At 43.2% G+C, this 13,408-nt stretch overlaps 1 protein-coding gene across 1 annotated transcript in view; it reads right to left on the bottom strand.

Moving 5' to 3' along the window:
• Positions 1–13,408, bottom strand: part of LOC122446459 (core histone macro-H2A.2) — a 53,509-nt gene that overhangs the window by 9,725 nt on the left and 30,376 nt on the right. Inside the window, exons 3-6 of the mRNA XM_043476722.1 lie at positions 6,689–6,795; positions 5,237–5,434; positions 3,853–3,963; positions 2,377–2,476 (exon numbers count right to left, since the gene is read on the bottom strand). Coding sequence (XP_043332657.1) covers positions 2,377–2,476; positions 3,853–3,963; positions 5,237–5,434; positions 6,689–6,795 — 516 coding nt within the window. The remainder of the gene's footprint in view (positions 1–2,376; positions 2,477–3,852; positions 3,964–5,236; positions 5,435–6,688; positions 6,796–13,408) is intronic.

Here is a 13,408-nt window from a genome sequence, read left to right on the forward strand (position 1 = left end):
CCTCAGAAGTTTGCAAAGAGGGAATTACACGGTGGTCCCGTGGTTAGGGCTTGGCACTTTCACTGCTGGGGCCCATGGTGTGGCCAAAAAAAAAAAAAAAGAAAAAAAGTCTGCAAAGAAAACAAAGGTATTTATAACTTTAAGGTTTAGGGTTAGATAAATAAAGTTTTCTTTTTTTCAACTTAGGTCTTTATTTCTTAACTTGGTATTTCATTTAGAATAAGAAGTCTCCACTGTAGAGGAAAAGCATATTGGAGATATAAAAGACTGATCCCTCTTGAAAGCAAAAAGGAAGCCTAAGAAAAAACAGGAGAGGCATAAAATGGGAGAAGAAGTTATACCTTTACGAGTACTGTCAAAGTAAGTCAGTGGTACAAGTTATATTGTTGGCAATTGACACAAACTCTTCAAAGGACCTTTTTAGGGGTTGATTTGTTCATTAAGCAGTCTCAGTGACATGAACTCTTAATGATCTTTTTAAAAAATTAAGGACTCAGAACCTCTACTGGGTTTGGGACCTGACCTTGAGTTTTTGTTCCAATTCTAGTGTTTTTTCTATTCTACTATTACCCACCACTTAAAAAATAGAGCTATCTTTATTGTTTTCCTGATATAAAAATGCAAATACTGTAGAAATGAAAAAGAAGGTAAAACTTTAAAACATAAACTTATTTTGCTTGTGAGAAGCTAGGACATATTTAGAGTGAAAGTGTTAATCGCCCAGTTGTGTCTGATTCTTTGTGACACCATGGACAGTAGCCCACTAGGCTCCTCAGTTCATGGAATTCTCCGGGCAAGAATCCTGGAGTGGGTTGCCATTCCCTTCTCCAGGGGATCTTCCCAACTCAGGGATCAAACCAGGGTCTCCTGCATTGCAGGGAGATTCTTTACCAACTGAGCCACTAGAACACACTTAAGGCAGAGCTCAAGATTAAGCCACTAGGGGGAGTCTTTCCAAATGCAGTGAGTTGAGGGCCCTTGGTAGAGCCTGGTCTGGGTTTGGGGAGTGGAGGAGTTTTCACTATCTCTGTGTGCAAGAGAAATCCTGTTTCTCTGTAATACTAGCTTTTGTTGTTTGTTTTTTGTGTTTTCGCCCACCCAGTGCTATCGTATCTCCATTTCAGCAAAGCAAGTGGCCTCTGATGCCAAGGGGGACACACAGGTGAGCCTGGCAGCCTGGGGCCCCTGGTGCCACCATCCAGGGCTGAGCTACTAGTATTCACACAAAATCACCTACCTCAGGAGCAAGCCCTGTATCCCAGGAACAAAACCCTTTCTTTACTCATTTCTGTCTTGTAAAAATGGGTGAGATGGTAACCATTTAGTTGCCACCTTATTATTTCTAGTGTCTGGAAGCTTACCTTCCCAGGTTCCTCCATCTAGCCTGGTACCACTTGTGGGACAGGTGGCAATCCACTGGTGAAATAATTCAGTGTATAGCCTTACAGACAGCCTAACTTGCTCCAGATGTCAATTTCCTTTTTACCAGTGGTGTTCTTAATACTGCAGCTTAAAATATATGTACAGGTTTACCCAAAACAAGCACAACAACATTGAGAGTAACACTACTCATTACAGCCCACACTGGAAACGGCCCCAGCGCCACCAGGGCTACACTGGATCAACAAACTCTTATATTCCTACAACAGATCACTGCACAGTAAAGAAAATGAATGAACTACAACCATGCTCAACAACATGCTTGGATTTCACAAAGTTGAGCTAAAGGAGCCAGACACAAAAGGAGACATACTGCATGACTTACATAAAATCTAAAACAGATGAGACCCCTCTATGCTATTAGAAGACAGGAGAGTGGTAGGGACTTCCCTGGTGGCCCAGTGGTTAAGACTCTGTGCTTCCACTGTAGGGGGCATGGGTTCAATCCCTGGTGGGGGAACTAAGATCCTGCATGCCTTACAGCGCAGCCACAAAAAACAAAACGAAACAAAATAAAACAGAGGACATCACAGTGGTTACCCTCGGAGAGAATGGTCCTGGGACGAGGGATGAAGGGGCCTTGAGGGGTGCTGGCAAGGTTCTGTTTCATGATCACGATGCTGGTCACACAATTTTATTCATCAAGCTGTGCACTAATGATCTGTTTTTGTATAACACTTCAATAAAAATTAAAAAAATATGTGCATATTAAAAAAATTAATTTTTGATCCCTGGGTCAAACTTCGGTCTCCGGCATTGCAGGCAGATTCTTTACCGTCTGAGGCCCCAGGGACGTCCCAATACTTTAATGCTGTTCAGTTAAACACAAAGGCAGAGTTTGATTGACAGGGTCCGCCAAGCAGAGACTGGCCTCACGAAAACTTGCCAGAACAGTGGCTATTCTAAGGCACTTCTCCTGAAGTCTCAGAACCTTACCTATATCTTCCTTGAGGTCAATTTCGGCTGTGGTTGGGTGGACGATGCCCTCCACTCTCATGGAGCCAATATGGCTGATGTCACTCTGGGTCAAGGACAGCTGCATTGGGAAGAGAAGATGGAGAGTTGGGTGAGGTAAGTCCTATGGAAAACCTTCACATCTGTGCATTCTTTCACTGGCTGCCAACAGAAAGGGCTCTACATGGAGCGACCATCTCAAGTTTCCCGGGTGTGTGGTTTCAGTAGGCTCTTTTGAGCTCAGAGGATTTGATGTCCACCCTGAGGTTAGCAGCACGCAACAAATCTGCCTCCCCTTCCAGGAACAGGAATGGGACCTCCCTTCCTTTTCTTCTCCCTATAGATTATGCCCTCATTTCTCGTCTGGGTGGTCTTGGTGTTTGATGGGGTAGTTTCTGAGTAGCTCCTGCAAGAAGCTACCCAGTTCCCGGCATTCTTTTCAGGGGAGCACAGACCTCTGGGGGCAGGGACGCAAAGCCAACCACTTCTGCGGGAGAGAAGTGATGGGCTCCGGGATTCTGACCTGCCTATGTATGGCCACCTTGTCTTTTGGGGACCCTGGAGCCACACTTGTGAAATGCTGCCCTAGGGGCGTGAACTGAGTGGAATGGAAACCATTCTCCATCATCTCCCCACCTGAGCAAGAACTTCTTGCTCCCCTATTTAAGTGAGAGAAAGCGAATCATCTCATAACCATGGACAGCCCCTAGAGCAGACATAACTTCCACCTTTTGCTCTCCTGCTTTCATCAGTGATAAATTAGGAACCCGCCACTTTGATGCGCTTCTCAAAACATGCTCTTGCCAATGGCTTCAAAAGAGGTTCCACCACTGTCAGGCTGCAAACATTCGCTACCCGAGATATGATTAACTGACTCTTTCCACACGTGTCTTATTGCAGCCCCAGTTGACTTAGTAGATAAATTGTCTGTTATGCTTGTGGGAATGAATTATCTGCATGTTTGGCGGGGGCTGCTGTTGTGCTGCTGAAAACTGTTCAATGTATAACCCAGTTTGTTTTCTTTCTGCAGCCTAGAAAGGCAAGCAGACTGAATTATTGGCAAATAATTCACTTCTAACACCAGGGATATTCAGGGGACATATCTTTCTATTTTCTTTCTATGATAAATTACATCACACCATGTAAAGCAGGCCTCCCAAAGGCTGGTTGAGAAAGTTAGCTATGGATTTTTTCGGTGAGCGCAGGAATAACTGGGACATGGGAAGCAGGAAGATACTGAGCAGAAAGATCCACTGGCTGGCCAATGTCAGCATAAAGAATTCTCAGCACTAAAGAGCTTGTTTATCCTCACAATGCAGACATTGCCATAGCCTTTTAGTTTAAAAATGAATACAAGACCAGAGTGAAAGTTGTATCAGGGAAGGAATGGATGAAGGTGGCATCATTGCTTGTAAACAGTAGTGCTTTATGACAGCATATTACAACTTTCTTTATTACCTTCTGCCCTAGAACAAGGCTCTTAGAAGACAGGATAGTGAATCCATCCCCTGGCCCATCTTCAGAGGTGGAATTTGAAGTCCCTTCTTTATCGCTGTCCTTTGGTTTGGACTGTTGGTAGAAACCAGAAGGACAGATGAGAAATCATCCACAAAAAGCCCAAAGTAGCTTTTAAGTCTTCCCCTTGGTTACCACCCCACTGGATATAAAAGGAAGTGGTCAGGTGTTTTTGATGGAGGGAAGCAAGGGATACCAATATGGGGAAAAAAAGCATACTGCAAGAAATAAAGTGTATTTAAGGGATTCTTATGCATCCACAGTCCTTACTCAAACCTGGACACAGGTATGTTATTCTTGCTCTTTTCAACACCTGCACCTTATGGAGGCTGGGGTCATTCATAGTACACTGTTCAATCTCCTCTCTCCCCAGGACTCCCTGGGGCACAGCAGCCGAGAAATGAACTCTTTTGTCATCTTTTTAGTCATCACAGAGGTCCAAGGAATGAAAACTTGCAACCCGCAGGGCAGTGCTGTCCAACAGAACTTCCTTCCCTCGTGGGAATGTTATACCTTTGTGCTGCTCGGTACTGTCAAGCATGTGAAATGTGGCTGGAACAACCAAGGGACTGAGGTTTATTTCATTTTAATTAATTTAAATACAAATTTAAATAGCCATATGTTGCTAGTAGTTGCTGTACTGGGCAGCATATGAAAAATATGACTCCACAAATGGTATCTCTGAGTTATAGCTACTTAGCATATCAGGTTATCCAAACACCTGAAATGCCAGTGGCTGAACTTGGATGACTCTCTGTGGAAGGCTAGAGATGTGTCAGTATGCCACATGGGGGAGGTGGGAAGTAGGGTGCCAGGCCAGCATCTCTCACTGAAGATTTTGGTGGGGGCAGTGGAAGGGGTCCGGAAACGTGAAAACCACCATGTTTGGGGGCTGGAAATCTCCAGTAGACCCTGCACGATTATCTAGGCTGGTCTCAAAGACTCTTTTTTTTTTTTTTAAAGATTTTTTGGACGTAGCTAATTTTTAAATTCTTTATTGAATTTGTTACAATATTGCTTCTGCTTTTACGTTTTGGTTTTTTGACTTCCAGGCTTGTGGGATCTTAGCTTCCCGGCCAGGGATGGGTCAAACCCATACTCCCCTGCAGTGGAAGGTGAAGTCTTAACCACTGGGCTGCCAAGAACTCCCTCCCTTTATTCTTTTTCACAGACATTCCTATCATTTCTTCCCCCCACCCACCCCTGGTACCAAGCTGAGGCAAGCCTCAAGTCCTCTGGGGATGCTGGCCACATCCTCCTCTTTGGAGGGTTCAATTTCCCTCCTGTTCTGTGAGTGTCCGGGGCTCACAGATACCAGTAGGCTTACCTTTTTGGATGTCCGTGGTTTGGCAGCCTTTGATTTCTTTCCCCCCTTCTTTCCTGACGCGGCCTTCCTTCCTCTTTTCTCTGGGGGAGGGGAGAGGATAGTTTCTGACTTGCCTTTGGTCCCTCGCTTTTTGGCCAGCAGTTCAGGGTGGATTCTGGGCAGGACGCCTCCGCTGGCGATGGTCACTCCTTTTAGCAGCTGAAGAGAGACGATGTGTGAGCTCAGACAGCAAAGAGCACGTTGGTTCTGGATTTAAAACGATTCTAACTGTTGGCAAAGAGAGTGTTAAATCTGGTCTCTGCTTTCCAAAGAAAGGGCACGATACACGATTTAACTGGTTTTCCCTGCCTCACGGGTAGGGCTTTTCTCTGTAGGTATCAAGGCAATCCACAATTTTGTACGGAAAACAAAACAAGCAAAGTGAAATGAAAGCATAGACAGGGTGGAACCAGGGATATTGCCCAGAGCTCGGAAATTCCAGACATAACAGAGGATAAAGAGCTTCAGACGCAGGAGCACAGCTTGACAAAGTGGGGTTCAAAGGTTAATGCAAGGGCTAGACTCAGTTAACAACCTTCCTCACTCCTTTGATCATGCATTCCATCAGTAAAATATGTTTGACCATGCACCTCCCAATGGATATCTGTTTACTCTAACTAATCAACATGAACTACCACACTAATACATTCTGCACATTCTATAGCAGCGCTACTCCAAGTGTGGTCTGCAACCAGGGCCCATCCACAAGCTATTAGTTACCCATTTGTGGCAAAAGCAGTACACAAATCATGAGGAAGTGTCTAATAAGTTGATAGAGTTATTTTATATCTATTAGATCTAGTAACAACAAAATTGTAGCTGGTAGTTTGTGTATTTTTGTCTTACTTTTTCTAGTAATTACTTTTTATTTTAGGAAAATATCAGTTCATGTTAGATTGGAAACAGGAACTGATTCTTAGCCACAAACAGGCTGAAAAGATAAGACCAGAAAATAAATATAAATGAAAGTTCTTATACTATCCACCTGCTACCTCACACATCTTTGGTGGGGGGATGAGGGTGGGAATTTACTTGATTTTGGAATCAGTTTTAAAGTATAAAAGGTTAGTTTTGATATAGAAAGAAGGACACTTCTGCCCTCATCAGAATAAACCATCAACAAAGTTTTAGGTGAAGAACCTGTAAAGAGAACACGTGTGTACTGCACCTCCTCTAGCAACATGCAGAGCTTGCTTTTAAAAAGGAAGCGAAGCTCTGGCAAGATTCAGAATGTATAATAGAGTCTATTCCAGAGACAATTTTATTTTGAATCTCAATCCTATACTATCTGAATGTTTCAGTGTACATGTGACTGGGCACTATAGCAGGAAGTATTTCTAACCAGCTGGGTCCACAAGCAGTAATGTGTTTGGCAAACCCATTTGGTGGCTGGTGTCAATGCTTCAGACGTACCTGGTTGAGCTCCTCGTCATTGGCAACAGCCAGCAGGATGTGTCTTGGGGCTATCCGGGCCTTCTTGTTGTCCCTTGCTGCATTCCCAGCCAATTCTAGAATTTCCGCTGAAATTTCAAGGGAGGGTTAATAGGCAATCTAGAAAGGGGTCACAGCTTTCCAAAGCTTTTCTTTGGAAATGGTCTTTGAGTTTGATCACTTTTACTCATTTGAGATTTTTATGTCTGGGCCTGGAAAGAAATCCAGAAAACTGAAGAGTACTCAGGTCACAGACATGTAAGATATTTTAGCAAGACCAGATATATGATCCAGTGGCAAAGTCTTCTAGATTGTCCCTTGACATTAATTCTCCCCCATCTTTCTTAGCAGATAGACCTCTGATTTTTTGCTGAGCCCATAATCACAGGAATGAAGACACTATTCCCCAACCTCCCTTGTTGATAAATGTGGTCATGTGACAAAGATCCGGCCAATGAGAGGCAAGCAGCCGTGTTGTATGGTACTTCTGGGAAGTATCTGTCAGTGAAAGGACAGTGCTCTTCTTCCCTCTTTATTGGCAGACTGAGGACACGATGGCTAGAATTTGAGCAGCCACCTTTGTCCAAGAGTACGAAGTTGTGGGTGACAGAGCAACAAGGTAGAAGGAACCAGAATCTCTTATGATTACGGAGCCTCCTTGTCTTCCATAGACTTCTTTTGTATGAAAGAAGAAGAAACTCTCCTGTTTAAGCCACATTCAGCAGAAGTTAACCCTTATTCAAGCATGACCCTAACGTAAAACCCAAGTTTCTTTCAGTGTGCGGCCATTTCTGAGGAGAGCTGAGACCCCTTTCAGAATCTCCTTCCTCTTCACTTGATGCCCCTGGTCCCTTATGTCCTAAAGGAAAGTGGATAGAAAGAACTGATTTATACTCAGCGGGTGAGGAACTGCTCAACCCAAAAGGTGAATTCCTACCGGGAATACCTTTGAGACCTAGGAAGGGAGGTTTGTTGGGCCCCAGGGATTTTTCACATATCCCTCAGGACCTAACCATGGCTCTGACTTTAGCAAACATATTATTTGAAAAATATGAAAAAGTTTAAAGAAAATAATATTCCTAAAAGTATTTCACATACTATCAAAATTTGGGGGTCAAATTTTTTTTTTTAAAAATCCATAGAATTGGTTTATACTCCTGAATGCTTTCTCCTTCCACATTTGTTTTATTTATTTTTTTCATTCTCTCTCAATTTTAGAAGAATGTTTTGCTAAATCAAATTTGTCTGCCTTCAAAAGTATGAATGAGCATGTGAAATAATTCCTTCCCTAGAAAGAATTCCTTCCCTAGAGAAAGAGGCAAAGTGCCAATGAGTTATATGTGGGGCTGGGGGTAATTGTATGTGCATGAATGTGTTATATGTATGTATGTGTGCAGGTGTGTGTGTACGTGTGTCTGTTGAGGGGATTTGCTGGTACAATGGAATATATACTAAGCCCTAAAATTAACATACAATTTTGCATGAGTTTATACAATCAACCTAATTTCAAATAAAACAACACATGCAATTGCCATCATTCATAAAATCTATGGCAATAAAATACAAACTTGGCATAAATATGCCATATTAACTAAGTAAATGTGATTAACAAAAAATTAGAATAAAATAAGCATTAGAGTTAAATATTTATATGGCATTTCCATAATGAAAAGCGCTAAATCACTGCAAATTCATTCTCACAACATCTTTTCCAGGTTATTAAGCAAGGAATATGGTGTTTACTAACAATTCATTTACACAGTCATGGCATTTTCTGAATCAAAGATTGAGGCACTGCAGTTTGAAAAATATGAGCAGGCTTGTTGGGACTGGAACACAAGAGCATTTGAAATGAATGCCATATTAGAGATCTGGTTTGCTGCCTTCAGATTGTTGCCCAACTTTTCTTTAAGAAGGGTACCCAGTGGGGCTTCCCTGGTGGCTCAGTGGTAAAGAATCTTTCTGCCAATGCAGGAGACACTGGTTTGAACCCTGGTCAGGGAAGATTCCACATGCTGCAGAGCAACTAAGCCCGTGCACCATAACTCTTAAGCCTGGGCTCTAGAGCCTGAGAGCCACTACTACTGAGCTCATGTGCTACAACTCCTGAAGCTGGAGTGCCCCAGAGCCTGTGCTCCAAAACACGAGGAGCCACCACAAGCAGAAGCCCGTGCGCTGCAAGAAGTGTAGTTCCTGCTCGCCGCAACTAGAGAAGAGCCCACTCAGAAGACTCAGAACAGCCAAAAAATCAATCAGTCAATCAAATGATACAAAAGGGAACCCATCAAAAGAGGTGTCATTGTAAAGTCTTCACAAATAGGCTTGTGTTATGACTCTAGGTTGAAATGTATAACGCCCCACTGAGCACAATTAAAAGGACTTTCCTATACCTGTTGATCCTAGGGGCCCCAATCCTGGGAGGAAGGAGCACTCCACTCACCCCTTTGTCCAGATGGGTGGAAATGGGCCTCTGAGTTTTAAGCTTCTGAACAGGTGAATTTCGTTTAGCATCATGGACCATAACTGTCCTGCCTCTGTCACCAGCATTTAGAGGAAGCAGCTAAGGATCCTCTCCAGGGTTCATCAAATTAACCATCAGTATAAGAGGCAGGGCTAATGGGAAGCTTGCAGCCCATGCTTGCAGCCTTCAGGAAGCCCCTAAAGGTCAGGTTATTTTCAGCTTGACAGACAGATGCAAAGACTGGATTCTCAAAAGGAAAATCTGCCCTCGTTGCATGTGGCCACAGGAAGAGGCTAAAGGCAGCAATTTGTCAGGAGGCGCAATGCAGGCCCACAGGTGAGGCTGGCCCGTGTGCAGCCGGGCTCTTGGACTAACTCTTCAGAAATAATTTATAGGAAGGAAAAGCTTGATTGTGTGCTCGAGTGCAAAAGCAGAGGTAGAACAATCTTTCTTTAAAGAGAAAAAAAACAATACACAGCAGAAAATCTGGACCTAGAAGTTCTTTTCTCTGCTGGATGTTTAGCCTAAACATTCCTGGGGCCAGATTTCACCATTTAAATGTTTGAAATAACGTTAATCATTATTAATATTTTCAAATGTTGTTATGACAAATATATTCATGTCAACTATAAAAGTTTGCTACACTCCTGAGTGATTTTATTGATCTTGGGAACACAAATATCCTTGTGTGAACTGGCAATCAATAGGAAAACTGAATTTATATGGCACACAATGTTTCACTGCAAATTTTGTGGGGAGATCATAATTTGTTAAGTGGTGGAGACTTCCAACAAAGTCTGGAAATTTCTACAGCAGACCTCTCACTTCTCGCAAGACACACTTCCAGTCACAGTAACCATCTGGAATACAACTGAGTATCCGATAGTAAAAAGAATGATTTCTATAGCCAAAAAGGATGCAGGAAAGCTCATCACGCACATTATTCTTGGAAGAGCCCGTGTCCTCTCATTCTGTACACAATCTAAACCAACAATGGACAGCTCAGCTCACAGGAGATGGGAGATACCACAGTACATCTGAGACGGAACACAGGACTATCTCCTGCCCTCGCCTCTGCACGTCTGTCCGCCTGCCCACGAACTGGCGGTGTCCCTGGGCTCAGTCTGGGTGCTCTGCTCCGCTCAGGCTGCGCAGTCTTCTGGGGAAACCTCATTCAGTCACAGCGCCCACTTCCATCCTCCTTCTCATATCACCAGCTCTGTACCTCCAGCCCTGCCATGATGCCACCTGGCTGTTCTGCAGGTAAATCCAACTCACTGCATCCCCAAATCTAAATCATTCCCAGAAACAGGCTCTTCTCATCACCCCTGGGACTGGCAGTTCCATCCACACAGACCTGGAGTCATTCTCCATCCCTACCTCTCCTTCCTCTCTTCACTTGGCCTCATCAGTCTTACACACCTTTGCCCCTCTTCCCCAAGCTTATTGCCATTACCTGAGTTAAAGCTCTCTTCTCTTCCAGGCCCGATAATTGTAGTGGCTGAGTGGTTTTCCTGTCCCCAGTTTTGTCTTCGTCTAGACCCATGTCCAAAAGTCCACCAATGGCCGATGGCGTCTTTGTGCAAACTAGAAAAAGATGCCCCTTCCTCAAGATGCTTGACTTCCCTGATTTTGTTAGGACAAGACCCTTTACTGCCATCTGCTGGAAGTGTTCATAATAAGTTACAGTTCTTTGAGGTCTATGATGTGAATGCTACCACCTTAAATGTGTGTCCTTGTGCAGTGTACAACCTGCACAACCACAGGTGTGATCCTGGCTGCCACAGTGATCTTTTCAAAATCCAAATGTAAAAACTAAAAAATCATTAAATTAAAAAAAAAAGTTTGGTGCTAAATCAGTTCAGTTCAGTTCAGTCACTCAGTTGTGTCCGACTCTTTGCGATCCCATGGACTGCAACACGCCAGGCTTTCCTGTCCATCACCATCACCCGGAGCTTGCGCAAACTCAAGTCCATTGAGTCAGTGACGCCATTCAACCACCTCATCCTCTGTCATCCCCTTCTCCTGCTGCCTTCAGTCTTTTCCATTATCAGGGTCTTTTCTAATGAGTCAGTTCTTCACATCAGGTGGCCAAAGTATTGGGGCTTCAGCTTCAGCATCAGTCCTTCCAATAAATATTCAGGATTGATTTCCTTTAGGATTGATGGTTCGATCTTGCAGTCCGATGGAAGAGTCTTCTCCAACACCACAGTTTAAAAGCATCAATTTTTTGGTGCTCAGCTTTCTTTATAGTCCAACTCACATCCATACATGACTACTGTAAAAACCATAGCTTTGACCAGATGGACCTTTGTTGGCAAAGTAATGTCTCTGTTTGTTAATATGCTGTCTAGGTTGGTCATAGCTTTTCTTCCAAGGAGCAAGTGTCTTTTAATTTCATGGCTCCAGTCACTATCTGCAGTGATTTTGGAGCCCAAGAAAATAAAGTCTCTCACTGTTTCCATTGTTTCCCCATCTATTTGCCATGAAGTGATGGGACCTGATGCCAGGATCTTCGTTTTTTGGATGTTGAGTTTAAACCAGCTGTTTCACTCTCCTCTTTCACTTTCATCAAGAGGCTCTTTAATCCTTCGCTTTCTGCTATAAGGGTGGTGTCATCTGTGTATCTGAGGTTATTGGTATTTCTCTCAGCAATCTTGATTCCAGCTTGTGCTTCATCCAGCCTGGCACTTCACATGATGTACTTTGCATATAAGTTAAATAAGCAGGGTGACAATATGCCTTGATGTACTCCTTTCCCAATTTGGAACCAGTCCCTTGTTCCACGTCTGGTTCTAACTGTTGCTTCCTGACCTGCATACAGGTTTCTCAGGGGGCAGGTCAGGTGGTCTGGTAGTCCCATCTCCTTCAGAATTTTCCACAGTTTGTTGTGATCCACAAAAAGACTTTGGTGTAGTCAATAAAGCAGATGTTTTTCTTGAATTCTCATGCTTTTTCTATGATCCAACGGATTTTGGCAATTTGATCTCTGGTTCCTCTGCCTTTTCTAAAACCAGCTTGAACATCTGGAAGTTCACGGTTCATGTACTGTTGAAGCCTGACTTGGAGAATTTTGAGCATTACTTTGCTAGTGTGTGAGTGCAATTGTGTGGTAGTTTGAACATTCTTTGGCATTGCCGTTCTTTGGGATTGGGTTGAAAACTGACCTTTTCCAGTCCTGTGGCCACTGCTGAGTTTTCCAAATTTACTGGCATATTGAGTGAAGCCTGTTAACAGCATCATTGTTTAGGATTTGAAATAGCTCAACTGTGATTCCATCACCTCCACTAGCTTTGTTCGTAGTGATGCTTCCTAAGGCCCACTTGACCTCGCATTCCAGGATGTCTGGCTCTAGGAGAGTAATCATACCATCATGATTATCTGGGTCATGAAGATCTTTTTTGTATAGTTCTTCCATGTATTCTTAATACCTTCTACTTCTGTTAGGTCCATACCTTTTCTGTCCTTTAATGTGCCCATCTTTGCATGAAATGTTCCCTTGGTATCTCTAATTTTCTTGAAGAGAAATTTTTCTTTCCCATTCCATTGTTATCCTCTATTTCTTTGCACTGATCACTGAGGAAGGCTTTCTTATCTCTCCTGCTATGAACTAAATTCACCCATTGGTGTTAAATGGATAAACCCAATTGTCCGGAAATGATGTGTAAATGATAGGTTTCTCAGTTACATGAAGATTTCATGAAGTTCCCTCAAATTCAACCTTGTTTTTTTTTTTTTTTTTGTCCATGCTGAGTGGCATGTGGGATCTTAGTTCTCCGACCAGGGATCGAACCCATGCTCTCTGCAGTGAAAGCATGAAGTCTTAATTACTGAACTGCCAGGGAAGTCACTCAACCCTGTTTTAAGGCCTATTTGTCCAGTCAATTAAAAATATATTACAGAATATTTTCTCACCATAAGATGATTATAAATTACTCATTCTCAATACCTTAGATTTACATGATAACTATTGTTGATGGATACAAAATTCTTTTCCAGAATTTGGGCTTGCTTTTTCAGTCCATTTTCCTCACTTACATCAGAGATGTACAGATTGATAAACTGAACTATGAATGTGATGTCCGTTCTCAGAGGCTAGTGGGTGTTTCTGGTGGAAGGGACCTTCTAGATAAGCAGTCCAACGTGCACTTGCTGCCAGAGTGTGCAACCTCCCCCATAGGTTGGGACCAGAAATGGCATATGGCTCTAAACTCATAATGATGTGTGAACCTGGGGTTGGC

The sequence above is a fragment of the Cervus canadensis genome, chromosome 8, assembly GCF_019320065.1.
Source record: "Cervus canadensis isolate Bull #8, Minnesota chromosome 8, ASM1932006v1, whole genome shotgun sequence".
Classification (NCBI taxonomy): Eukaryota; Metazoa; Chordata; class Mammalia; order Artiodactyla; family Cervidae; genus Cervus; species Cervus canadensis.